The 26,110-nt window shown below is 36.5% G+C and overlaps 6 protein-coding genes and 1 long non-coding RNA gene across 8 annotated transcripts; 4 read left to right on the top strand and 3 right to left on the bottom strand.

Moving 5' to 3' along the window:
• Positions 1 to 1,023: 1,023 nt before the first annotated feature.
• Positions 1,024 to 4,342, bottom strand: LOC119080486 (peptidoglycan recognition protein-like). 2 transcript variants are annotated; one of them, XM_037188876.1, is made up of 4 exons: positions 3,991 to 4,342; positions 1,718 to 1,852; positions 1,500 to 1,633; positions 1,024 to 1,439 (listed from the first exon to the last, which is right to left on the bottom strand). In XM_037188876.1, exons 1-4 carry the CDS (start codon positions 4,307 to 4,309, stop codon positions 1,056 to 1,058), a joined length of 972 nt encoding a protein of 323 aa, XP_037044771.1. In that variant the 5' UTR covers positions 4,310 to 4,342; the 3' UTR covers positions 1,024 to 1,055. The 2 variants fall into 2 exon arrangements, with proteins under 2 accessions (XP_037044771.1, XP_037044772.1); XM_037188877.1 differs by lacking the exon at positions 1,718 to 1,852.
• On the top strand, positions 3,691 to 4,375 carry LOC119080569. The gene is made up of 3 exons (XR_005088339.1): positions 3,691 to 3,840; positions 3,957 to 4,149; positions 4,216 to 4,375. It is a non-coding gene; the product is annotated as an uncharacterized LOC119080569 (long non-coding RNA).
• A 2,482-nt stretch (positions 4,376 to 6,857) lies between these two features.
• Positions 6,858 to 7,832, top strand: LOC119080525 (histone chaperone asf1). Its single transcript, XM_037188936.1, has 2 exons — positions 6,858 to 7,017; positions 7,086 to 7,832. The coding sequence occupies exon 2, from the start codon at positions 7,123 to 7,125 to the stop codon at positions 7,735 to 7,737; it is 615 nt and encodes a 204-aa protein (XP_037044831.1). The 5' UTR covers positions 6,858 to 7,017; positions 7,086 to 7,122; the 3' UTR covers positions 7,738 to 7,832.
• Positions 7,833 to 8,108: 276 nt separating this feature from the next.
• LOC119080421 (protein ecdysoneless) lies at positions 8,109 to 10,849 on the bottom strand. The gene is made up of 3 exons (XM_037188762.1): positions 10,482 to 10,849; positions 10,148 to 10,353; positions 8,109 to 9,826 (listed from the first exon to the last, which is right to left on the bottom strand). The coding sequence occupies exons 1-3, from the start codon at positions 10,714 to 10,716 to the stop codon at positions 8,330 to 8,332; spliced, it is 1,938 nt and encodes a 645-aa protein (XP_037044657.1). The 5' UTR covers positions 10,717 to 10,849; the 3' UTR covers positions 8,109 to 8,329.
• Positions 10,850 to 11,120: 271 nt separating this feature from the next.
• On the top strand, positions 11,121 to 12,176 carry LOC119080517 (elongator complex protein 5). The gene is made up of 3 exons (XM_037188926.1): positions 11,121 to 11,279; positions 11,338 to 11,911; positions 11,984 to 12,176. The coding sequence occupies exons 1-3, from the start codon at positions 11,237 to 11,239 to the stop codon at positions 12,081 to 12,083; spliced, it is 717 nt and encodes a 238-aa protein (XP_037044821.1). The 5' UTR covers positions 11,121 to 11,236; the 3' UTR covers positions 12,084 to 12,176.
• A 2,103-nt stretch (positions 12,177 to 14,279) lies between these two features.
• Positions 14,280 to 15,129, top strand: LOC119080530 (39S ribosomal protein L21, mitochondrial). The gene is made up of 3 exons (XM_037188941.1): positions 14,280 to 14,416; positions 14,485 to 14,732; positions 14,796 to 15,129. Exons 1-3 carry the CDS (start codon positions 14,359 to 14,361, stop codon positions 15,051 to 15,053), a joined length of 564 nt encoding a protein of 187 aa, XP_037044836.1. The 5' UTR covers positions 14,280 to 14,358; the 3' UTR covers positions 15,054 to 15,129.
• A 155-nt stretch (positions 15,130 to 15,284) lies between these two features.
• Positions 15,285 to 17,889, bottom strand: LOC119080420 (integrator complex subunit 9). Its single transcript, XM_037188760.1, has 9 exons — positions 17,779 to 17,889; positions 17,329 to 17,723; positions 17,067 to 17,268; positions 16,754 to 17,000; positions 16,448 to 16,687; positions 16,211 to 16,387; positions 15,951 to 16,156; positions 15,704 to 15,895; positions 15,285 to 15,640 (listed from the first exon to the last, which is right to left on the bottom strand). Exons 1-9 carry the CDS (start codon positions 17,785 to 17,787, stop codon positions 15,335 to 15,337), a joined length of 1,974 nt encoding a protein of 657 aa, XP_037044655.1. The 5' UTR covers positions 17,788 to 17,889; the 3' UTR covers positions 15,285 to 15,334.
• Between the last annotated feature and the right edge of the window lie 8,221 nt (positions 17,890 to 26,110).

Here is a 26,110-nt window from a genome sequence, read left to right as displayed (position 1 = left end):
ACTGAGCCGAATGCGAGGATATCTGGTCATTCACAAAATTTTACACACATCATGATACGAAATACACAAAAAAAGAAAAGCAAAGAGAGAGTCAGAGAGTGATTTTGGACCGTGATTAAAACGTTTTTCCGACAACTAACGATAAATGTTGCGATAACGTCTCATCATAAACCAATAGGCAGATGAAGGTCCTAAAACATTTTATTTCCATTGTCCAAACTTAAATAGAAGAGTTTTTCAAAATGCGGGGGAGCGGACAGTACTTAGTGAACGTAAAGGTACTTGAAACTGTGATAATGATATCAAAATTAGATACACTGATGATCGCAAACATTAATTAATTTACCGAATGACTTTCTTTCTATTTATCTTCAAAATTTTGTCGAAACGTTTTTCGAAAGTAACTTGTTCGCTCTTTCATCTTTTCCTACATTCATTCATTTGACGAAACGATTTACACCAAATTTTATGGCCGCAGAAAATTTGTCTTTGCCTGGTTAAATTTGTTGAGCCTAAATGCGGAATATTTATGCAAACATAATTTAGCTTTTTAAAAATAGCAAACGTATCACGTCATAGTTACGAAATCTGCTATGTCTTCTACTATTTATATATAATACTCCTGAGATACAAAGCCATTTGCTGCATTACTTTCTTCTCATGTTTTGCTGCATAATAAGACAGTATCACCCTCAGTTCATCGCTATATTTTTGACTTCGCTCTTGATAACAGATTACCACAAAATCAGGTACCTGCCTGCCTAAAATGGGTGCTATAACAAACGAAGTAAAAGATTTCGTAGCTTTAAACTAAAGAAATAAAAGATTAAAAAGAAACTATCGGTGATGTCGATGGTTGAGCGGTATTTTTCAAATTTGCTAAAGTCTCATAAGCCTCATAACTCAATCAATGGTTTCATAAAATTAGGCGAAGTTTCCATAGCTTAGCTCTACAACTTTATATCAGACCTAAAACTCTAATATTTAAACCGTTTTTACCATATACAAATGAAACAAGTTCACCAAATTCCCGGAATTACTCCGTCATATATTCATTAAATTTGATCCGACCAATGCTCTAATCTTGTTAAAATTTTAAACAAATGTATCCCTGGACTTTCCGTTTGCTGCACTTGATTAGCGCCAATCAACGTATAATTTTCTGAAATTTTCCTCTCCTCCACACCATCGCGAAGCAGTTTCAATAGTGCAATGACCTGCTGCTTTGGTGGTTTTTCCTTTGTAAAGTCTCCAATGAATGCGACTCCAATGCTTCTGCTGTTGTAGCCTTTTGTATGAGCACCAACTTCGTTCCAGCCACGACCCTCATATGCAGCCCCATCACCACCAACAAGGAAGTTATAGCCTATATCATCTCCAATTAATGGACTATTCATATGTTGAGTTTGTATTTGTCGGACAAGCAGTGCACATGTCTCCTGTGATCAAATCTATTATTGGAAAGAGTTTAAATCTTTTTTGTGAAGTTATTACACTACCTTTGTGTCGCAAGTCGACTGAACTGTATGTTGTATTACTACTAGAGGGACTGGTGTCATCAGATCGTCTATGTCTCCTGTGGGTGGTTTAGCTAGCCACTTTTCCCGAGTAACCAAAGTTAATGGCGAGTCGTCTATTAAAAAATGTGAAATAAAATCGATATGTGAAAGCATATGTTGGTGAGTCGAATCGAACTTTTGACTACGAAAACACTAACCTATTTCATAAGTGTCTGTTTCTCCGTTTTTAAAGTGTAAGGTGAGTATTGTAGCAATTGGTATTATTATGATCACAATAATGGCACTGATCAATAGTATTTTCCATCGGTTCAAAAATAGTAACGATTTATTACCTGAAACAAATTGGAATGGTCTTTAAGCCCCGTATACCAGCATTGATACCAGCGGATGTTTATCTAGGAAAGTTATTATTTTGATATGTATTTGTTGATTTCTAAATATTTTAAATTGCATACCAACCATCACAGTTATTGAATCTATTACTTGATTTAAATTAAGATCTAAAACAAAATCTGTCACTTGATTTGTTTTTAAGTGTATTTGCTAAAGATCATCTTCAAGATACGGTACTTTCAGACGTAGCCTCACTTAAGTTTCGTTGAATGTTCCGTTCGATCATTCATTTGTATGAGATTTCTTTAACGTGGATGGCATTTAAAACGGCCTTGAAGATGATCTTTTATAATACGACGTTAGCTGGAGTTCATTATAATATTTTTTGCGTCGTTGTCGATCGATAACAGATGATATACATTTTGTATTATGCTACAATAGTGCAAGCCCACAGCTCTGCTTCTCATAAGAAATATTCGGATGCTTGTGGAATCAAAATAGACCTTGACTTTTCTCGTTAGGATAGGAACACAGCACTGCTCCTAGCATGAACACTAAATTGACAAGTATCAAATTTGGAGGCTATAGTAATTTGAGGTACATCTGAAGATGGTTTGAATTGTATGTTTTAAGTCATTCAACGAAATGATTCATCTATATCTACAAAAGATATATAAAATCTGTGATTTCATCAGCCTCCAAATATTTTCTATGTTTATGCTAGAAGCAGTGCTGTGATAGGAGTCATGATTTCTTGGTGTGAATAAAATACATATGCAATCGTATACGCATACATATTTGAAAATTTGGAGTCTTTTTGACGTTGGAAAAATTAGTGTTGGCGCTAGAAGCAGTGCTATGCGCAAGCCACATGCATATTTTCTCTCAATTTTTAAATTTGACATTTGTGACATAAGATATCTTTGCACGGGGTGGCTGAACCACTTTTTTTGAAAAGTTTGTGAACTTTGAAAATTTTTATTTGGAATCATGAAGGGAGACGCTGGAAACGCTACGAGTAATTTTCATGTAAATTTAAAATATTCATTTCATTTATTTCAGGTTTTAAAAAGTTATTACAAAAAAACATCTGCGTAGCTCTAGTGTGATGAAATCAATTTGAAAGAGCTACAAGTTTTTTTTGAGCAGAACATTCAAAAGATTTTGAATTTGAATGTAAATTACTTGTGTAAGGGATACGCTACTCCAGAGACAAATAAACCAGGCAGTAGCAGTTCATTTTTGAAACGTCTAATTAGACACCTTAATACACTGTATGAAAATGAACTCAAATGAACAATTACAGAAATTGAATCATTTAGTTCGCAAAAAATAAGGCTACTAGATATACAAATCAAGCGCTCCTGCCTGGTTTACTTTACTCTGCCGTGTACTGGTAGTATCGAATTGAGGATTGCACATTTTGGTGATTACTGTTATTGTGCGCATTGTGCAACAAAATGAACAGGTCAAAATGATTATAACTAATAGACCTTCTACCTCAGAATTTAAGTTCTCCGACCAGCTAAGTGTGTAACTTACGCAGCCTCTATTTAATAGAAAATAGCAAATAAAATTACTTAAACATTCACCGTCATTTGTACGACCCAGACAAAGTATATTGCAACCTTTGATAAAGAAAACAAAGAAACGATGAATTCAAAGTCGTTACTTATTACTCAATGGTATTGTTGCTTATCGTAAAAGTATGTTTTTATTTCGATTTAGCGTCTTTTTACATTCTTTATACTTATATATGAGGTTGATAACTTTGCGTATTCATTCGTTACATCAATACAGGAATCTAAATTAAACATGTAGGCACGTTGGCACTGTACACTTTGTATTATCCATCATTCGAACTAAAATTTGATCGGTCAATAATCAAAACTTCGAGGAGGACATTTCACTTAGATTTTACCGTATTTACAATGCATGTCGTATAAATCGTTGGTAGCCTACTGAACTACTGAATTCCGAGAAAGTTGTATGCATAGTCTAGAGTTCTTATCTCTTACGACTAATAAAGATTAGGAATGATCTACATAAACCGTTTGATTTTATTAAAAAAAGACCTATATACTGAACCAGTTAATTTCACAGAGAAATAAGGAATCATCAAATCAAAATCACTTACTCAGATCACTCGTTCTGCATGGGTCTGCAATTCCATACTGATTGACCGTAATTGGTCCATTATACAAGGTTTTGTTGCCGAATGTTATGTCAGTCGAGTTTTGTAAAGCAACGCTTGATATATGCGAAATTGGTGACTTGTCAGGCACATTAATTGCCGGTACATTGATATTATTAGCAGTAATTCGAGAATCATTCAAGTGGTTTTGATATTGACTTTGTGCAGCTACACTTGAACCGACATATTCGTCTTCACTATCCACAGTTGTCTCCGAAGTGGCATCTTCCACATCACTGATGTATACATTATTTTGGGTCATTTGGAATTGATTTCTTAATCATTAATGCACAACACAAAAGTTAATTAAAGTTTGTTGCGAATACAACGTCGTGCTTTAAATGCGCAAACAATATGGCAAGCACAACAGCTTGATCGATAAGGTTTTCCAAGAAATTGATAAAATTAATTTACAAAAAAATTAATGCCACCAAACCAATCACTAACTTTTTTCTGCAATTAAAACCGTGAGATTCTACACAACAACATTTTCTTTTACTCTCGTTCGAATACTTTTTGTCGTAAATGAAGAATTTCAAATAAATCTGACTTCATCTTGGGGGGTTTTTTCTCTACAAATGACGAGTTCCCTTTCCATATGCCGTATTTTTGTTTACTGATAAACGTGAATTGCTAACGTAGTCTGTGTTAGTAAACGATTTTTTATTCATATTCTTTATTTTATAAGATGCTCAATGTTTTGCTTGTTGAACTCTCAGCGAACACAGTAGCGAGTATAAAGCTGCGAGCGCACTTACACCGTTTAGCTCTCCGTTTACGTTTTAACAATGGAAAGTGGGAGGAGCTTCCATTGTTCACTCGTAAACGGAGTGCTAAACGGCGTAAGTGCGCTCGCAGCCTAAGAGTTGAGGACATTTGTATGCAACTCATTCGCCAATAGAAGTGTAGATAGATTATGTGGCGAATTATAATATGATGAATTTAAGCTCATTTAATATCCGACAAAATGTCTTGAAAATTCGTATCAAGTCGCATAAATGATGAGACTTTTAAGTGTAAGATAAATTAAATTGGTATAAGATATTCATACAGACAGTTTGAAGGCATCTGAGAACATCGACCACAATAATAAGCGATGACCACTGAATAGTGTTATAACATAAATGTATGATAAGACTATTAAGGACTGGCATCAAGAGTTGCGGGAATCATTAATAATTTTCACAATGGCTCGCACTTAAGAAGATTGTTCTGTTAAGTAAATGAACAATATGAATAAACTGGATACTGGAACGTGTTAAGTCTGCATTTTTGAAAACAACAAGTCCAAAAGAATTAAATGTTTAGATGTTTTTCGGAATTGTTTTACGTAACATAACAGCTTGTTTACATTGGTTACATAAAGAATGAGGGTGACACTATTTACCCTGTAACTATGAATAAGTCTCTCATTCCATCGCAAGAAAACAATAAGAAATACAATTAAAGCTAAATTAGCATAAAAATAACAGAAAAGACACTTTTTGACTGTTCTCGGCCAAGATATGGACATTTGCCACATTTCTTGGATGGAAATATTTTTTTGGATCTTTCAGATTTATTAGTAGTATTTTCTTTGTATTCTACAAACACTATTTTACATTTTGACTGACTACGCTGTAATTTACATGTAAATTCCAAAGGCTACTTGATTCTTTCTTTTAATAAAATTAGTTTGTTTGCTAGAGAGAGTATTGTTGTATTTCGTAAAATGACAAACTACCTAGAATTGAATGAAACGTCTGTTCCTTGCATTTCGTAAAATGATAGAATCGATAGGTTAGAACGAAACGCCTTATCGTTGCATTTAAGTAAGGATCAACTCGCTAGGATTGAACGAAACTGCTTATTGTTGCATTTAGTAAAAGGATCAAATGTTAAATATTATACTGCTCTTTGCCCGAAGACAAATCCCACAGTGAACACGAGACAAGGCGCAACGAGAGCATTGACCACACCGAGATCGACGATTAGACCGACGACAAGGCCATAACTAGAATCGTAAAGCTAGTTGATGTTAAGCCACATCTAACCGGATATCAGAACTGTGTCGGCCTCGAGGCATTGAGTTATGGCGGCCACCGACCGTTGAGAACGGTGCTCTTCAGATGTTTCCATAACTCACAGTCTTCACAGTACAGGCTATGATCGCTACGTGAGCTGATATTAGCGTCATAGGGAAATAGGACATTTTAAGTGGTCAATTCACGGAACCACAAAGAAGTAGGATTTTTTTCCGTCGGAGTGGACATGACATCTATTCCGACAACTTATATATTATTGGCATTCTCTGCAACATTTACTTTAATAATATAAAGAACGGCTTTTTTAATTATGCGTTTCAGAAAGTCAAATACGCTAATACCACTTTACCAAAAGTTCCACCAAAAGTGGTAAGTAAACGACAAAGTTTCCCATCTGTGGAGTCGTAGCCCTTATGGTGCAATACTTATTCTTGATCCACATTCTGTGTAGATCGATGTTGGATTTTGGATTTATCTGAAACTTACATGAAAAAGGTGCCACCCCCAACCTCCGAACCGAAACTATTTCTCTTTATTTGGAAAAATAAAGTCCATCATTAAAATGGAAAATTCTTTTTGCCGTTCTGCTGTAGGTGTTTGACACTTGAGCATGAGCATAATCTAACCAATAGTTAGTCCTAAGAAATTACAAGGTTTTCAAATAAGAATTTGTGTTTTCCGCTGGTATTAACTGTCAACTCAGCGCCATCTGCTAACTGACACACGAAGAACGATTTTGGTACTTCGCACCTTTTTTCATATCACCGCTTCTAGGCGCGAAAAGAGCTTTGTTTTGACGTATTTTCGTTTGATTATGACAGTGAGATTTGGATTGTATCGCTCGATTTTGTTGTAAATAATTTGTAATTTAAGGAAATTCCATCTCATCTAATCGCGTTTGGAGCACACAGACTGGAAATTTAATCTGTGCTCAGAGTTTGTAGAAGTAATTCAAACCGATGCGAAAGTAAAATTCCCCATTGTAATCATAGAATCGACAAACCTCTTTTTTAGGTTATTAAAATCAGATCACACAACTGAATTCAGTAAAATGGCAAAAGTGCATATTACCAATGTGGTCGTACTGGATAATCCAAGCAGTTTCTTCAATCCATTTCAATTCGAACTGACATTCGAATGTATCGAAGGATTAACCGAGGACTTGGAGTGGAAAATGATTTACGTTGGATCAGCCGAATCAGAAGATCATGATCAAGTACTAGACACGATTTACGTTGGCCCAGTACCGGAGGGTCGTCACATTTTCGTATTCCAAGCTGATCCGCCTGATGTTACCCGAATACCCGAACAGGATGCGGTTGGCGTTACAATTGTTTTATTGACGTGTTCCTATCGAGGACAAGAGTTTGTACGTGTTGGCTATTTCATAAATAACGATTACTCGGATCCAGAACTGAAGGAAATGCCGCCAGCAAAGCCACAATTCGATAAATTGACCAGAAATATTCTAGCCACAAAGCCTCGAGTCACCCGCTTCAAAATCAACTGGGATGATACACCGAACAATGGTGGCATTAATGGTGATGGTGTTATGGATGCGGATGAGGCGGCCGGTATAGCTGCAGGTGAAAGTAGTGAAATCGCCTCAAATCTGGGAGATGTGCGAATGAACGAAAATTCTAATTCACTGGCGATGGAGTGTTAGTATCGAACAATGGTGTCGGATTCCTTGTATCTCACGTACTTGTTAACTTTCTACAAAAATTAAAAAGAAAAAAAAATATTTTCGATAAAATGGAATCGTTTTGCGTTGTTCTTTTATCATATGTCCTGGGTGTCGAGGAAGATGTGTAGTCTTAGTAGAAACAGATCGAAGTAGAATGATTTAAGGTTAGAGTGGTTCAAAATAGGAGAAAAAATTGAGATTAGGGTGAATTGACGGAGAAATGACGTAAAAATTTGAACAGTCAGCTGGTGATTTGAAACCGGGTTAACACATATGATGAAATCATGCTAACATCGGGTAAGGAGTCGAGTGCTACACTTTCCAAGCAAATAAAGTAAAACAACACAAAATGCGGCAATCAAAAACTGTATTTATAAACCGTAGTCTTGACTCGACAACAATGAAGACACTTAGGACTATCTTACAGAAGTATCAGTATGCTTAAAGCAAAGCTCATTAAATGGTCATTTTGATAACATGTTTGGCGATGAGCACAAACATAAATTCGATTTGATTCACGTAAAATAATAACCAGAAAGAAAACTCCACAGACCGCTGCGACGTCAATCCACTAAACCTGTGTATTGTACAACGGTGCATCATCTGGCTGATTGTCGTTGGATTTGAATTGAATTCCCATCGATCCCAGGAGGCTAGTCGCAGGTCCCGGTCCACCGAACTGCGATTGGTAGCTCTGAGCGATATTTTTCAAGGCATTCACATCAATGTCGACCGGCTCGAAATCTTCAATGTCGTCGAAACCGTCATCGGTCGCTTTTTTCTCAAAACTTTTACCGATCGTGGTGGCAGCCAGTTCTTTGTCCATTTGGTCCATGTACGTTTTAATGTTAATGTTATCGCCACGAAGACTGCCAGCCATAGCCTCAATGTTCTTCTCCAAATCGTCATCGTCGGCAAAATCGCTCATATCCGAATTCGATTCCCAGTTATCCTCGGGAATTATTAGGTCCAGCATTTCTTTGATGTGCGTGTGAAAGGCGTCCGGATTGAAGTCAATTTGAGTGGTGGACTCTGATTCGGTACCATTGGAAGAACTGTGATCTTCGAATTTCACTGTCGCTCCTTTCTTGATGCCTCGTTTTGGCGGTATTGGCTTCACATCAATATCAATTCCGTCGAATTCTGACTTTTTATTCAGGAAATCGGTGAGATTGTCAGCTAGCTCTGACGCATCCGCATTACCGTTGGAAGAGAATACTTTTTTCATTCCGTACTGAGCATTTAACATTTTGTCTAGCTCTTCTGGCGACACATTCAGCCAATCATCGCTGTCACTATCCGCCCCGTCGTTGTCTGTTGGAAAGTCATCCGAACAACAATCAATTTTCTTCAGCGTTTCCAGTAAATTGTTGCCCACCTCCAATCCATACGAAATGCTATGCACATTGGTCCTAAAGTACTCTTTAGCCGATTCCAGCAATCGATTGTAATCGTTTGAATGCTCCAGGTACTCTTGAAAGTAGCCCCGTTCAATTAACGACTTCAAATATTTCTGCCACGCTGTGCTTGTCGTTATATCTTGATCGGGCTTCGCTTGTGACGCCAATATCTCGAAACCGCATGCCAATTTAACACCCAACATATGTGCCTTATATCTGGCATTATTTTGCGGCGGTATATTCCAGCCCGTTCGTCGATCCGGGACGAACGGATTGTGCATTAGCATCGCATACAAACACTTCGTCATAACAACACTGGAATACACTCGATTCTCGGGCGGAAAATACTTCATAGCCCGACAGGCCTTCATATCGATTTGATCGCGATGGCAAAATGCACGGATGGCATCAGCGACGAATTGTGGCTTGTGTTTCAGGAGGCATGCGGCTGACAACGGCAGATAAACGGTCGCTTTATGCAGATCGTCGGTGATTCGAGACGGAAACTTGTCTAATCGTTGTGCAATACAGTCGGTTATGTCTTGGGTTACTTTGTACAGCGTTGGATTGTTGCGAATTTTGTTGATTGCTTGCGATACGGGTAGTGTGGCTGTTGTGTTTGTTGGTGAATTTTGGACCAGATGCAGACAACCGTCGTAAATGTAGAGCTGGAATGGAAAGAGTGGATTAGTGAAAATGGTTCGAATGAAGAAGAGAGAAGCGAAGGTTCAATCATAAAAAAACGGGACAGGATTTATGAGTAACCCGAGAGTCGGAGGCATTCCAATTTTTGGAGAAATGTAAACGATCTTGGGTAAATTTGTCTCATATGAGAGAAGTCAGAAGTTACATTACAGGAAGGAGGTGACTCAAGACCCCAATAAACGTTCTGTGTAATCACAACGAACTGTCTGCTTGCCATGAAAGTGCAATTTCTACATCGAACAGTTCACTCTACTGTCACTACTGGAATGGATCACATAGCTTACCCGTTGTTCACACGTTTCCGGATTGGCCCATTTCGGTAGATATTCCGCAGCCTCAATCAAAATGAACTCCCCATCCGCATCAGCAACGCGAACAATGATATCTGGTATCTGCCTTGAAATCTCGAACAGTAACGCAACGATGAACCATTCATCTTGAATATTCTCTTCGAAATGCGTAATGCCATAAATGTGAGCTGGTAGTTCATCTACAAATATATGAACAGCAGCAATTTAGAACACGAACAATTTACGTCCAATAAAGAGATTGAAAGGAACCAAACAAAGAAATTGTAAAATTCAATAAAGACAACTTTACGACCGAAATGTTACACACCGCAATTATCCAATTGATTCTCAATCAGCAAAGCAGCATTGCCATATCGCGGTGTCACCCTGAAACCGTCTTTGTGCCAAATGTATTTTTCGCAGAAACGATCCGCAATGGTATTTATTTGTTGAATCATCGTTTGCAGAACACTTTCAACGGGCAAATTGGATTTTAGATCCGGAAATAAATAATATTCTACGTAGTCTTCGGCACGGACGGTTTCTAGCGGTACAGTAGTCATATTTTGTGTGATAAATTTGTGCACTCTACCTCTTACATTCACTAAAACAATCTAATTTGATCTGGTTTTCGAGATGAAAACAACAAAAAACGATTTACCAAATGCGGGTGTGATGGATGGATCGAAACATTTGACATTTGATCTAGGACATTTTTCAGCAAAGTCCGGGTACGCTTTTGTACTTTTTCAAATATTTTTGCGAAGGAAAAAATGTGAATCGCTTACATTCAGAGATGGCAACCCATCCATTGAGTCTATGAAATTCTGCGAAAATTCCAAACAGTGTCCCTCAAAGGACCGAAAGTTGTGGTAACGTTTTAATCGCAAAACTCTGCCCAATATTGCTCATGCCGCCTATTTGTTTGGTAATTTATTTATTGTACTAGTCAAGACCAATTGTGGTAGCAAACGTAGCAAACACGGTGGTGGATATGCTGCATGTGTGAATTAGATTCAAATGTCAAAATAAAGCGACGATGTGGGACCGACGTGAGAAGTAAACAAATCAACACGTTCTAAAATGATAACAAACTATTTGGTAGGAAAATTCGTGTTGTTCGTAGGTAAGAACGGTGGACAATACTTTTTAAAATCAAAGCACTACATGCCACTTCCTTTTAGATCACACGAATCTCGAGGCAATATCCGAAAAACTGTTAACGTCCTCGCTGACAACGTCGCAGATAGTAAACATTGTGTCACTTCAACCAATCGTGTCATTATCCTCACAACCCATTTCCATACCGACTGCATTCGCTCAATCCCGATCGGAATCTACTTTATACCTGCCACTAGCCGAATTGTGCCAAACCTACAAGATTTGTGACATTTTCAAACTAATTCATCGCCATAAATCACAACAAACGGTGAAACAAATAATCGGATGGATTAGCGTAAAGAATGTCGAGAGTGACTTCCACGTTCCATATTTCGAATATCTGGCGAATGTTGTGGTGACAATAAAAGATTCCGTAAATCTTTCCATTGTGTCAAGAAAATCGAGTGGATCGGTGACGAAGAAATTGTTTCAATATCAATGTCGCGATGGCCAGCTGCATGTGAAAGAGGTGAAACAGGAGATTGTAAACAAAGTTGTGGAACCGACAATAGAACCGGAGAGTTTAACGACATTCAAAATCAATGTGGATGAAGAGGAACTAGTGGCAAGAAATGCGCTGAAGTTGCCGTATGAAAGGTGGGGATCTATGATGATTTTGTCCATCAGTGGAGTGAGTAGAGGGACTAAACATATTTTACATGTTTTCAGATCAAGTGATAACGAACCACAACAGAGTAAGATCATCTACCATCCAGATTCTGACGACGATGTCGACGAAGAAGATCCAGATGATGACTTGGACATTTAGGTGAAGTTATTGAAGAAACATTCGAAAATTGTTGCACTTTACACCAAGTGTTTAAGGTGAATAAAACAAAAAAAAAATTAAGCAGAAAAACGAGTTGGGAAGTGTATTTGTGAACAGAAATGAAGCAGTCATCGATGATAGATGTAAGACGGTAAGAACTGTTATGTATAACAACTTGCAGTCTTTTCCCTATAATGTAAGAATCTGGAAGCTAGGCGAAAGTTTGTAAAAGTTCTAGTTTTTAAACGAGCAATGTTGCTAGTCAGTAGATGTGGGCTTAATAGGCGTGTCTGTCGCAGAGACTATTTTTGGGAAAACGTTATTTTCCTAACTTTTCAAACATTTTCCAGAACTTTTCTAAATTTTCCAAATTTCATTTTTTGGGAAAATATGGAAAATTGTTGGAAAATTCAAGAAAATACGGGAAAAACTATTCTTAAAACTAGTCCATGCGACTTATGATTTGGTCTTTTGGCTTTTTTGCGTACACTCGCGTTAAAAAAAAAGTTCTACGTTTCAATCGCCCAAAAACACGATAAGACCAATGGTTTACTTATCCGTACACTATGTACATTCAAAACGTACAGTAAATGTCAGACAGACGTTTAAATGTTTATTTAAGAATAAATGCAACTTAATTGATGATTCGTAATGATACAATCATATCCCATCATCTGCTTTTATGGTTTTTGACGAGAAAACAAGCAAAAAAAAAAGTTTGTACTGGATTTGAACCTGGCACCTGTTACTTGCCAGGCTCAGACGTATGTACCAGCTGAACTAACGGGCTGCTGAGAAGAGTGAACGTAATTTCGAACCGCTTATAAAATGTACGGTTGAAAAGCAAAGTAAACCATTAATTGGGCCAGTAACATGGTTGTGTTTTTTAGATTTTATTAAAGTTTTATTCTGCAATTGAATTTTTCCTAACTAATCAAACATGTAATTATTACCGATCGAGGTCGGCCAAATCTATTAAGAGGCACCGGTACTTTGCCGAAAAGCATACATTAGGGCGATTTTTCAATACTGGATTTTAGTTTACTTTTGATGATATCTTTTCACCAGAATCCTTTTTGAAAAATGTACGACCGCAATTCCGACCACGAATGTGTTTCAACAGAAAATAGTGTTGGTTGTAGTCGTTTGACCAGCTCTGAGAAAAGTGAGCAGTTTAATGAAATTTTCATAAACTGCTCATTGTTCTCAGAGCGGGTCAAATTGCTATTGATATTAACAAAAATGAAATACTAAACACGCAAATGTAGGCTACAATTTTAGCTAAGTGCCGGTGCCTCTTAAAAGGAACGTTTATTTTGATAACTGACACGACACTATGAATCGTTTTGGCAGTCTTCCGCCAGCAAATAGTTTTTACTTAACAAATCTAAGCATTGGCTAACCACATCAAAATTAACCTGTTTGAGGATATACACTGTCACCTGATAAGGACGGATTAATCGTACAGCAGTGTACGAATCAAGTGTACATCGATGTACGGATATAACTCCCAAAAACACGATAAGACCAATGGTTTACTCATTCGTAAATTGTACATTTAAAACGTATCTACGAGTTACTCGTTAAAATTTGGCCATTTTAATGTACATCCAAAATCTCATTTTTTGAGTGTGTAAAAATGTCTTAAAACCACATCACCAGGGTTACACGAGCATCATGTGAAGGGCCGAAAAACCGACAAATATTTTCTCTTCCATTCATAAGCTTAAATAAGTCAATAGGAAGCGAGGTAACAACAAACTGACAGTTGATTTGTCATGAAAGTCTTGTTTTTTTTTTTTGGTATCTCTCGTTGCTCAATGTTCCTTTTTCGGGTCAAGACGAAACTCCAGGTAAATTACCAAAGTTCCAACTATTTTCTCAAGGTTTGTAGTGCCTTTTTTGTGTCATTTTCGATCTAACAGTACGATTATTGTTAAATCTGACTCGTTCACTTGGAAGGGCTGACATTTGGGGTTTAGAAAAATGTCAGGATTTCGCCCATTTCAAGGGAATCTTTTACTTCATTAATTTTTAGTAACTACTGTTGTTTGTTGCTTATTTATTAACATTCATAAATCGTTGCTGTTATCGATAACCTGCCAGGTCCCTTTTTTGAAATCACCACCTTTTTAAGTTGTTGTACCAAAATCCACCCAATCCACCACTTAATTTGACAAGAAAATGTTCACCACTCCATCGATAACCCGAGAAAAAACCTTGACAGATGGCACGGCACATTTGAGAAACAAATTTATTTATTTTTTTCTTAATTATGTTGTCGAGTAAAATTTGGAATGCTGGGCTTCGCTCGCCGATGAACCAGTTGATAAGTAAATTGATTTTTTTTTTAAATTAAAACGCGCAAGTTTAAGTTTACCAAAAATTCTAAACTTCACAGACTCTTTTCGCTCAGTACATCTACAGGCGAACAGTTCTGTAAGTGAAGCAAATAAGACTCAAACTGCACTGCAAACCAACGAAAGTGTCTTCGAAAAGGTAAACAACCAAATAGCCCAACAGAACGAAGGTCGCCTGTTTGCCGTTGTGCATTTAGCTGGTAAACAGTTCAAAATCACAACCGGTGACATTATCTTGGTGGAGGGTTACTGGCCGCCAAACATCGGTGACAAAATTCGTTTGGACAAGGTACATTCGAGTGCTATCCATTGATGAAGAACAGAAATTGAAATCGGAATTTTTACCTCGCAGGTACTCGTAGCCGGTGGAAATGACTTTTCCTTAATTGGACGACCACTTGTGCAACCGGGATTGGTGGATGTGCAGGCAACAGTAATCGAAAAGACTTTGACACACACAAAAGTACATTTCAAAAAGAAGCGAAGGAAGCAGTATGTTCGATTCAATTTCCAGCGACAACAAAATACCATGATGATGATCAATTCGATAAATATCACCGGACGTGTGAATGAAAATGTCCGGAATGAGAATCCAAATCGAATATTTTAAGAGATGGCGGTGGGTAGTAGAGCATCGTTAGATGTTAACCAGTACCAAGGATGAATAAAGCCGATATTAAGTGAAGGTTCGGTGCGCGTTTGACTTTAATCCTTTCGTGGTGTTTATATAGCCGATCGTGGTCGGAAATTTTCACAAAGCCGCATTCGTTCTTCTGCTTTACCAATGATGTGGATGGACCACAAATCCACTTGTGCTAGAAGTACCAGGTAAACGTTCCCATTTCAAGGTAGAATTGCCACAACAACTTCTTGCAATCGCTAAATTTTTATTTAAATCTTCTGAACACACTGAAGTAACAAATCACGCAATTTCAATCGAAGACTTTGTTTGCCACCGCAAACGATGTGCGTATTTTGTTCGCTGATATTTATGGATGTATCCTCGCCGGTCAATGTTATCGTAACCGAACCCGGACCATTCTGTTCCATTTTCACGTCAGTGATCCCATCTTGCATCAACTTCTTGTAGAACAAATCCACGTCCAACTGACCGAACTCGTATTTCGTTTTCTTCAAGCATTCCTCGCGCGTCGGTATCGTTCTCTTGTTTGTGTCGTCTTTAACATCGTCTACAATCTGCGGAAGAATAGTCGTAGAATGAATGCAAACGAATGTTTGGACTGTCGCGTCGAGTCTTACCGTTATATTGTGAAGATTATCCTTGACTTGAAGGTAGCCGGTAAGGGTTGAAAGATTCACTCCAGGTTTCACTTCTCGCGGGACAATAGTTGCAGCTACTTCTGGCGTTAAAAACACTCGATTTCGTTTCCGTTTCAATGGCAACTTTATTACTTCGCCATGTTTGAATGTTATCAATGGACGTTCTTGTCCCTAAAAGATAATCGTTCGAAAATGTGTGACAAACCAAAATCGTATTTCAACTCACCTGATCAATGACCAAATCGGTTTTGTGAGGAGCCATCGCTGGCGGCTGTGTATAACTGTCTGGTATAACGATATTACCAGGTTTCAGATCTTTAAGCAATTTATTTGCTTGTTGAAAATTGAGCGATGTCTCGATGGGACAATAAATTGCTTTCATGGCCAATGGTTGGAAAGGTGCCAGTACCTGATGATATGGAAAATCCGGCTCTGAAATTAGGAGTTGATTTCTGTTCGATATTTTGCAATGCCAAAAGTGCTCACCCGTAAAAATGACTGTGTGTAGTGGATTCGAGCCCCACAGCTCGATGAAATGCACAGCATCACCGAATCGAAGACTTGGATGACCGCAAAACACTACACACGGCTGACGAAAATCGGTGCTGAATCCTTCCGAGTAAATGTGTTTGAAATGTTTGAGTCGAGCGTTTTTCACCAGACCTGAAACACCATCGAAAAATCAATTTGTGCAATCAACTTAATCGCGAAAACAAAACGCACTTGCATGGGGGAACGGTTCATCTGGAATGTAAACTTTGTTTTGCTTTAACGAACTCAACCATTCGGCCAGAATGTTTGAGTAGGCCAGTGAACTGTCGGCCACTGGTGAAATGAAGAACATCGGAATTTGTGAGAAGCCATGATTGTCCAGATTCGTTGACAAACATTCAAACAAATCGTAGACTACTCCCGACGGATAACACGGAATTAGAACGGAGCCACCGTTTTTCAAAGTCATAGCTGCGGAATATTCAACGCGTTAATCAAAAACACCTTCGCGTCCGATCAATATCATTCGAAACATACCAACATTCATGCACAATTCACCCAACATACTATCGGGATTGTAATGAGGAGCTTGTGTGAGCCCAGTCATGATGACAATATCGGCATACTTTAGTGCTGACTGATTTATGGGTCGCGGGTGAGTGGTCAGTGTGGACGATCCGCTGATGTATGCGACTTTTTCATGGCCAGAACTCAATACCCAATTACTCGATCCGAGACAAAAACCAGAACTTACTGGCGTTACTTCAAGAGCACCGAAAATATCCTAAAATAGGTTGGGAAAATATGCTGATAATTGCTTGGATGTTACGGAAATATCACATAAATGTACCAGTTTTTCATCGTAGCCGGCAATTTGTACCCTAGCCAAGCTGCTCTGTACCGCTTCTGTCGTAAAAATGTGTTTCCAACTTTTCGGCTTGTATGCATCGCAAAGTGGTGGTGGAAGCAAATGTTGCATTTCCTTCCATTGAGTGGCAACGTTTGCTTTAGGCGCAACTTCGATGTAATCGACCAATTCCTCTAAGAAAAACCTGAAAACAATTCCCTTTACTATACGTGTTCTCTAACCACCACTTTCTTCCATTTTCTACCTTCCGATTTGTAAAGTTGGTTCAGTTGCGTAAACGGTCCCATTAAATCCAGTTCCCTCAGTAATGTACGGTAAAGCTAACATATTCATGTAGTTTGATATCAAAATGATGTCAATTTCAGAGAAATCAATCACTTTATCCAACGGTGCATTGAATTCGGGCGATGAATCAATGAAAACTCGTCCACAACATTCCTTCAATTCGCCATCGATTTGAGAATCGTGATCACGTGGTGATATCCAATTGGGAAGCGACTGAAATTTTTGACTGTGCACCAACGGAAGTGGCAAAAAATTGAGAATTGTCTGGGCTGTTAGTCCACAGTCCAGCATTATGAGCAATTCTTTGAAACTTATCACGTAGCATGGCTTGGCTGGATCGCCACTGAGACAATACTGTAAGAAAAATTTAATTTTTTCGTGCGTTGGATGAGTGATTTGTCAAATTTACCAATTTCATTGTGAGAGCTTTTTAAGATAAATTCGATTTTCGTTTTCGTCCGATACAATAAGTCTTGTAAACAAAAAACATGGACCGGCTTGTCAGATGCTAAAAAATCACTTGATAGGGCGCATAGGTTATTGACAGCTGTCAGTGATTGGGTGATCCGCCGTTACGTCATCTCGCATCTCTTCTCTTTATTTTCACCATTTTCACAGAGAGATGCTAAGATAACGGCTGGGACGCCGTTTCGACGGATAGAGGGAATTTGTCAGCCTTTTTCATATAACGAATCTGATTTATAAATAAATGGACTTATGTTCATTCTGATCCCACAAGGATCATGTTAGCAATTTATTTCATTAAAATTGGTGATGCTGGAAGTATTAAAAAAAATCTGGGGTTATGTCTTTTTCAATTTGACAGCTGGTCGCATACGGTTCAATTTTTTTCAGAAATGATGGACAAATTCCCTCTATCCGTCGAAACGGCGTCCCAGCCGTCATATTAGCATCTCTCTGCATTTTCACTATTCTCTATCAATGAAAGTATAAACCAGGTATGGTCTGTTCATACAGACCGGTGGACATGGCGATTTCATATAAACAAACTCATCTCTCAGCGATTATAATGTCCTCCGCCACATACAAAGTTTGACATTCGACCATCCCTTGTGTTGACGTTTATTGTTCTTTATAACATACTCTGAATCTATGGCGAATAACTCAAATATCGATGATATCGAGGTAGATTGTTTTAGCTTATTCTTATAATATAATAAGATGAAATCTATTTTGTATGGTCCATACAGTATGGATAATGAAGATGTTAGTTATAATTAAAAGTCAAGATCACAATTTCCCCAATATTTAGTCAAAGCTACAGTCCGTAAAAAATTAGAAATCACCTACGTTAATCAATGAAAGTACAAACCAGGTATGGTCTGTTTATACAAACCGGAGGAAATATCGATTTCATATTTAAAAATTACCCTTTTGAATGATTTTAATTGAAAGATGAGTTTCTTTATATGAAATCGCTATTTTCTCCGCTCCACACAAATTTTGACATTAGACCATACCTACAGAGTATACTTTCATTGATGTTACTAGGCCCCAGGTCACTTAACTGACTAATTTGTATTTGTATGTAACGTATGGATATCGAATGTGGAACAAGTTGGATTATAAACGTCTTCCATTTTTTATGTTTTTAACGATTCGGTTATATATGACATTACCTCCACACTATATCTACCTTGGTAATATCATCTGGTAGAAAATGGCTCATTGAACGCACTTCAAGCATGAGTGGTACTCTAAATCAATGAATATAACCCACCCAGGTAGGGTCTAATGAGGAAATAATGATTTTAAAAACGGAGTCTAACGCACCCGTTTTCATATTATTTTGACAAGATAAATGTACATTCATTGCTCTAAATAGGGTACTGAAAATTGACAGTGTGTCTGTAAAACACTGTAACAACATTTTCATATGAAATAGAGTACTTTCTGCAGCTGACCGCCACTATGATCACTTTTGCTTGAAGTGGGTTGGCTCATTCGATCTTATGGAGAAACAATAACACCATTTCACCAGTTCTGATGTGCCCAATAAAATATTTTTTTGGTGTAGTTTTCGCACATTATGATGCTGAGTTGTGAAATGCTTATTTACGCAACTCATCATGATATAATGTTCGAAAATTACGAACTTTAGATGCCTCTGCTGCATAAAACGGTGTATGAATCTATGTGCAAAGTACTTACAATGAAAGTACAAACCAGGTATGGTCTGTCCATACAAACCGGAGGAAATAGCGATTTCATGTAAACAAAGTCACCTTTCAATGAAAATCCTTCTCTCCATACAAATTTTGACATTAGACCACACCTATAGAGTATACTTTCATCGCTTTATTAGGCAAAAATTGGAAGATCCTGACGGATGTTGCTCGACTTAACAAAATGTTTATTAGTTCTTCAAATCTACATTTACGTTAAAACAAAGTTCACGATATGTATAATGACACACATAATTACACATCTAGAGCCTAAGAAAGTACTTTGCACTAGATGTCATAAATAACTATTATGCCATCGAGTGCGTAGTACTTTATTAGGTACATTATGATAATTAGAACAGTAGACATAAGAGATTTGAATGACCCCTTCAATGATGGAAAACTCAATATCTTATGTTGTGAGATGCATTCAAGGAGACTTTTTGCTGATCGAAGCTGAATACAGTCTCACCAACTTCTATTAACTTGCCATCCTTGCCAATAAAAAGAAACTGATAGAATTAACCTATGCTACGCAACTGACACCATGTGGCGCTGGAATTTCGACATTTGTCTATAAACGTGAGCGTATTTAGAATTTTCCATTTTTAGCATTATTCGTGAGAAGTTCTATTCCTGACCTAATGTCATTTTATGTTCAATGAACATGAACAAAACATACTGTTCCGGTTTAAACTCCACTAAGTCAAAATTTAAAGAAAAAGGAGTTTCCGTTGTATTTTGAACTGTATCATAAAGTTGAAGGCATGCTCCATTTTATACTTCATCTCACCACTTTCGTCCAACATTCGTTGGGTGCATTCAGTCTCGGTACCCATAGTTAAATCTGTAAATCGGTGGTCGGGTGGTGTATGTTGTTTGTGAAAAAAGAAAAGTGAAATTTTATTTATTTACTATTTTGTATTCTGAAATCGCGGAAAAGGTAAATGGAAATGCTTGTTGATGATTGGAACGAAAATATTCTAAATTTAGTATAACATTACGACCATTAATCGACATAAAATATATCCTGCACGATAAAATCTTGAATCATTGTATTCGCATTAGACATCCCAAATGTCAACCTTGTTTTGCATTTTATAAAAGTGGTTTTCAGAAGAATTGGCCTTTAGTTACATTCATGTAAACACAATCCTACAATTGTATTTTCTATAAATATTCATTTAGGCGACATAATCCCTGTGAATTTGTTCTGTTATTTAGTGTAGAATTGTCCTACCGGCCATAATATCGATTAAATTCATCTATAATTATGTTAGATGTATGTATTATGTATCAAAAAATACCATAACTATACTTTTAGCTGTTGTTAGCATACAAGTGATCTTTCCTTTCTATTTATTTGATAATTTTTTAGTTCAGTTTAAAAAAACCAATCCGCAGAAAGGAGCTGGATCCACTTTCAACAACTAATATTTATTTCATTGAATTAAATGATTTCGATATACAGGTTTATACTTCATACAACCTATGGTATGTAATCAGGGCCTATTTTTAGGGAAAACTTTTTCAAATAAAAAAAATTGGAAAATATTGACAAAAATCAAAAGCAAATTTAGAACCAGAACTAAGTAAAATTTAGAAAAAATATTTTGTAAAAAATAAGCACTGTGAAGTGTATAATTCAAGATGTTGCAATTTTCCGTAAATGAAAATCAAAAGAGTGATGCGTCGAATGCCAAGGTCATAATATAAACAAGTTGTTTGTGCTGCAGATTTGTTCAATTTTGGCTCGTTTAATTGAAGCTTGAAGCCTCCACACCAATGCACAAATTAAATTTATGGCTGTAAACTTGCAAAAATTACCCTAAATTACCCCACTTATTTAAATTGTGATTTAATTGCATTATCGCTGCTTCACTCGCACATTTTTTTTTACAAAATTGACGTCGACCCAAAATTTAATATTTTAAGTGGCTGTGAATATGAGTTACTCTCCCTTTTGGTGACAACACTCATCTTCTTGGAAATTTCGGTATTTACTTGAAAGAACAGGTAAATATTGTACGTGAAACTGCAGGGATTACAGGTCGAATATGTTAAAGTCGAAAGTAAACGGCAGGTCTACCTTGTATACTACATAATATTTAGCTGTAAATAATGTAAGAATTGACGCTCATCGAATGTTGTTTCATATTCTCTTGCGAGAAAAATTTCCTAAAATAGAAAAATGGTTAATCCTTTTATGGTTCGACTGCAAAGAATGCAATGGGTATAGTTTAGAGAAGAGAAATTCTTACTAATTGTAAGAAATGACTAGTTTCATTGACGAATTCTGAATTTTGACGATACCTAAAATTAGGCATAAGAGTAAATAAAGAAGAGCATTGCTGACTTTTGCAATAATAAAAATAGAAAAGGTGTGAGGTGAGGACCGGGTAGGACGTCTTAGTTATGCAGTCAATATATCGTTAGGTATTTATCCATGAAATGTGAACATTCAGAGTATAAGATTGGGATTCTCATTGAAAAATGAAAATTAAACAAGAAAGCGAACCTCGTATCAATAGGAAATGGGCCATTCTATCTGCCTTAATTTCAAAAGACGAAACTGTAAAAACAAAATTAAAATTTTTGGAGGAGATTTTTAAACATTCAAACAAAATTGTTTTTTTGTATTTAAATGTTCATGCATCAACAACAAAATCCAACTTTAATCAATATTAATTGGTATGTCACTTCGGCAAATTTCGGTTTTCCATTCCAAAACAAGAGCACAATAAACGCCGAAGCTATAATTACACTCTTTGCAAACGTGCTGTATATAAAGTGTTCCCATTCTATTCTTCACATCATTTTATACGCTACATGATGCGATCTGTGGCGTTTTTTTTTTTAAGTATAAACTGATTTGAAAGTAACATTTTGATTAAAATTGTTTTAGCTTTCTTTTCCCCCAGCATTTTTTTGTCATAGAGGGCGTAAAATTTTTGATTTTTTTTTCGATTTACACCCTCAGAATAATGCAAAACAATTATTTTTTTTGTAATCTCAAAATAGATTAAATTCTGTTACTCTATATATACTTAAAAATTACCCCAACCCAAACCTCCAAAAATTGAGAAACAGACAATGGAGTAGGAATATATTGCTCTTTCAGTCCCACACTTCACATTGACGCATTCCATCCAAAACATTCCGTCTCCATTTATAATGTACCTAGTTGTGTTTGAGCGCGCTACATAGAGGAGTGTTTTTTTCGTGCGATAAAAGGAAAGTGTTTTATAAATCTTGATTTGAGTTTTTGAAGCGGTTCAACATTTCAATCAATCAACGCCGAGGTACTTTATTTTGTTCATTTTCTTTAGATTAGCCTGCACTATTTTTTTGACAGATTTATTACCTCTTTACAAAAATTTCCAAAAACGAAATGTTTTGCTACAAAAACATTGACGCATGTTCAATGTTATTGCTTCTTTGTCATCACAGCCGGCCATAAATGTTTTATACATTTATGTCGTATACTGACGTGAGGCTGAGTCATATTTTAGCATGTGGTTCGAGGGTATAGATTAGGGCAGGGGACGGGTCGTCGTATTTCGTATTTAAAATTATGTTTCGGTTATTAATACACTCTCAAAGTACTGATTGCTATAGGGTAACAATAATATAAAAATGTATGTATAAATACTATACTCTATCAGGCTACGTGCTGCAAGGTAATGTGTATATTATGCCCTACATCGAGTATGCATTTATATATATCGTTTTTAGAGTCGTTTGTTTTGTAAATTAATGTCGATGTTTGTGTTGTTACTCGGAAGGTGCAATCTTGAGGTCTTCGATATTTTGTCCGTTTTTTCGATGTAATTTGGAAAATATTACAGAGCTTCTACATAATGACACAGAAACCTTTTATCTCTTTATACATTTATTCAAACCAAGTTATAGATAGTTGGAGTGGATCGTGCGCACTCTTTGACGTTAATAAAGATTATTCTTTGGGACAGAAGCATACAGGAAATTTGTTTCCTGTTATACTTGACTTTTTACAAAAAATTTGAGCATAGTTGAAAGTCGATCTAATATTCCGTGGCCGTGTTAGAAAGATTCATGTTCATGATAAACATAGTCCATATCGGTGTCGTAACGATAGCAACACACGCATTTAGCTTCTTATTTTAGAAAGGCCCAAGTCTTCACCAAAAGTCACTTTTACAAGCGATTTTCTGTTCAAATATCACTTCGTTTTACCTTCGGGTTTTTGTTTTATCGCAGAATAAAATTCGTTTTTCGTTAAACACATCGCAATGAAAGTATATAGTCGCTGCTTGCTATGTATAGCACCGCTTGCCCATTTTATATTCTTCACATCTTTTACACGTAAATTATGTGATACGCGACGTTTATAAAATGGAATTGATCTAAAGCGTAAAATTATTTTGAAGTAAATTTGTAAGAAATGATTAGAAGGTCACTGTTAATACGATTTGGTGGATAGATTGTTGTTTGTATTGTTGTTATAGCAATTTTTGTGGAGGAGTTTTTTTTAATCGATACCTAGGCATCAAATCAGATCATTAGGCAGAAAACATTACTTTTCAGTCTAATGTCTGTGCAATGAATTTAAGTATAATAATTATGAGTGGCAGTCGAGAAAACCGATGCTTATATCATTTTTTGGACTATTTCGCCTAAGGAATTTGTCCACGTTTTACACTTAACACTTGAAAATCTAGATTTCAAAAAAAAAAACATTCCTCCCCCCATTCACAATGCGACAAAGAAACCCTTGCCTTCAATTTTTATTGCTGTTTCACTCGCACAATTTAAAATGTCGGATGGTTTGACCTAAAACACAAACACTCGTTCGCTTATGTACCTAGTCGTACGTAGACGTTGCGGAGAGTGTGTTGTTTGTGTCACAAAGTTAAGCAAACGAAAAATTACACCGACAGGAAATTTCATACCAATTTCGCTGCAGCAAGAAGGTATATTGAAATTATCATTTTGGAAAATGACAAGTCGTCTGCATTACTTGACGAATCATTGCAATACTTTACAATCGGCACATTTTTTTGTTATTCAAAATGTCAATCATGTGAACGACGAAATAATTGACGCATTTCGAATGTTATTTCGTATTGTCATCATATACATGATATAAATAGAGTCGCACTATATAGTGCTTTACCTTCATGGTTAAGTGGCGGTGGGGCAATGGTTCGGTGCTTTGTAAAATAAAACTGATTGGGATGTGGGGTTATTTTCCATTTCATTTTTTTGTCGTTTCCCATGTTGTTTTGTAACTTTTATTAGGCTCCATTTCACAATTTTGTTATTTAAAGCTGCGTCCACATCTGATCGGTATGATAAAATTCTCGTTTTATTACATTATTTGATATAGTAAATATAATATTGAAATCATATAAGACGAATGATTTATGGATGGGTATGAATGCGATGATGTTTTAATAACTTTTAGATGTAATTTAGAATACCTGCTTCACGAGCGGAGCGAGTGTATTTTATTTGTGCATTGGTATGAATTGATTTGGGCGTGACGTTTCGCATCAACATTACTATCATTTATGTTATAGAGAAAACAAGTGTTCTAATCGTCGTAATGATGTGATATTGTGTAAGTGATAAACATATAATGACAACCATTTACAGCGTCTTTGTCCAACATTTTATAGTTTCCAATATATAAGTTATATAAGCGTATTGTGAAACTAGTGTTTTAATAGTTGTTACATTAGTTAATAACAGCGAGCAAAAGATTATGTATTGTGGTGCTCGTTTGGAGTTTTAAGTAGTAGAACGTTTGGAGGGCACTTCTTGTAGTTTAAAGTTGTTAAATCAAATTAAATTTGACGAGGATGTTGTAATTTTCATTTTTAGTTGCAATACTATTGTAATGTTAGTTTGAAATTATAATTATATTAGAATCAAATAAGGGACTCAGTTCATGAAATAAAAAAAAATCCGCGCAATGCCGGGTAATTTTTAATTTATTTTTTATAGTGACATGGGTAGTTCAATGATCAAAATCATGCACTCCGCCACCATACAGATATGTTCACAGTTATCTCTGATAATTTTCGTTATACGCTTTATTCAGTGGGATGAAGCGTTCTACATTATATAAAGGAAACATGAACTCAACTGATCTATAGAAGTATAGTTGCAAGTTAACAGAATGGAGAGAAAAAAAATTGACGATTGCGTCGTCGAACTATTCAACCAATGTTTAATAGGTTATTGGCCTTACTGCATTGTACTTTTAATCTTCAGTGAAACGAGTAAAGCCTGTAACGGACCTACAGTGTAATAAAGAAGACTGTTCTACGAGGTCTTTCTATTATGAAAATCCCTTCAATGAATAAATTTCCTCGATACTAGCCTACTAGGACGCTTGAGACACAGCCTTACTTTATGTTGTTAGAAACTGGTTGATACGTTAACACACACAACTATCGTTTTGTGCGAGTAAACACAGTGTACTTATAAGACTATTGGTGCACAGCACCTTGTCTTGAACATGGAGTTTCGCTGTCTCTGTTATGCGCATTCCTATTTTATATGAGACTT

This window comes from Bradysia coprophila, unplaced genomic scaffold (genome assembly GCF_014529535.1).
Source record: "Bradysia coprophila strain Holo2 unplaced genomic scaffold, BU_Bcop_v1 contig_350, whole genome shotgun sequence".
In the NCBI taxonomy this organism is placed as follows: domain Eukaryota; kingdom Metazoa; phylum Arthropoda; class Insecta; order Diptera; family Sciaridae; genus Bradysia; species Bradysia coprophila.
The sequence above is the reverse complement of the archived record's forward strand: the minus strand, read 5'-3'. Positions and strand labels throughout refer to the sequence as shown.

Bases quoted from the DNA above. Each gene is read 5' to 3' on its own strand.
- LOC119080421 (XM_037188762.1), bottom strand. From the start codon at position 10,716: ATGACTACTGTACCGCTAGAAACCGTCCGTGCCGAAGACTACGTAGAA. The intron at 10,354-10,481 runs GTGTGTAACATT...ATATATTTGTAG, and splicing joins GAATCAATTGGATAATTGCG to ATGAACTACCAGCTCACATT. The intron at 9,827-10,147 runs GTAAGCTATGTG...TTTCCATTCCAG, and splicing joins CGGAAACGTGTGAACAACGG to CTCTACATTTACGACGGTTG.
- LOC119080525 (XM_037188936.1), top strand. From the start codon at position 7,123: ATGGCAAAAGTGCATATTACCAATGTGGTCGTACTGGATAATCCAAGC.
- LOC119080530 (XM_037188941.1), top strand. From the start codon at position 14,359: ATGTTGTCGAGTAAAATTTGGAATGCTGGGCTTCGCTCGCCGATGAAC. The intron at 14,417-14,484 runs GTAAATTGATTT...TAAACTTCACAG, and splicing joins GCCGATGAACCAGTTGATAA to ACTCTTTTCGCTCAGTACAT. The intron at 14,733-14,795 runs GTACATTCGAGT...TTTACCTCGCAG, and splicing joins ACAAAATTCGTTTGGACAAG to GTACTCGTAGCCGGTGGAAA.
- LOC119080420 (XM_037188760.1), bottom strand. The intron at 15,896-15,950 runs GTGAGTTGAAAT...ATTATCTTTTAG, and splicing joins CCGATTTGGTCATTGATCAG to GGACAAGAACGTCCATTGAT. The intron at 15,641-15,703 runs GTAAGACTCGAC...ATTCTTCCGCAG, and splicing joins ATAATCTTCACAATATAACG to ATTGTAGACGATGTTAAAGA.
- LOC119080517 (XM_037188926.1), top strand. From the start codon at position 11,237: ATGATAACAAACTATTTGGTAGGAAAATTCGTGTTGTTCGTAG. The intron at 11,280-11,337 runs GTAAGAACGGTG...ACTTCCTTTTAG, and splicing joins AAAATTCGTGTTGTTCGTAG to ATCACACGAATCTCGAGGCA. The intron at 11,912-11,983 runs GTGGGGATCTAT...ACATGTTTTCAG, and splicing joins CTGAAGTTGCCGTATGAAAG to ATCAAGTGATAACGAACCAC.
- LOC119080486 (XM_037188876.1), bottom strand. From the start codon at position 4,309: ATGACCCAAAATAATGTATACATCAGTGATGTGGAAGATGCCACTTCG. The intron at 1,634-1,717 runs GTTAGTGTTTTC...ATTTTTTAATAG, and splicing joins AACAGACACTTATGAAATAG to ACGACTCGCCATTAACTTTG. The intron at 1,440-1,499 runs GTAGTGTAATAA...ATTTGATCACAG, and splicing joins AGTCGACTTGCGACACAAAG to GAGACATGTGCACTGCTTGT.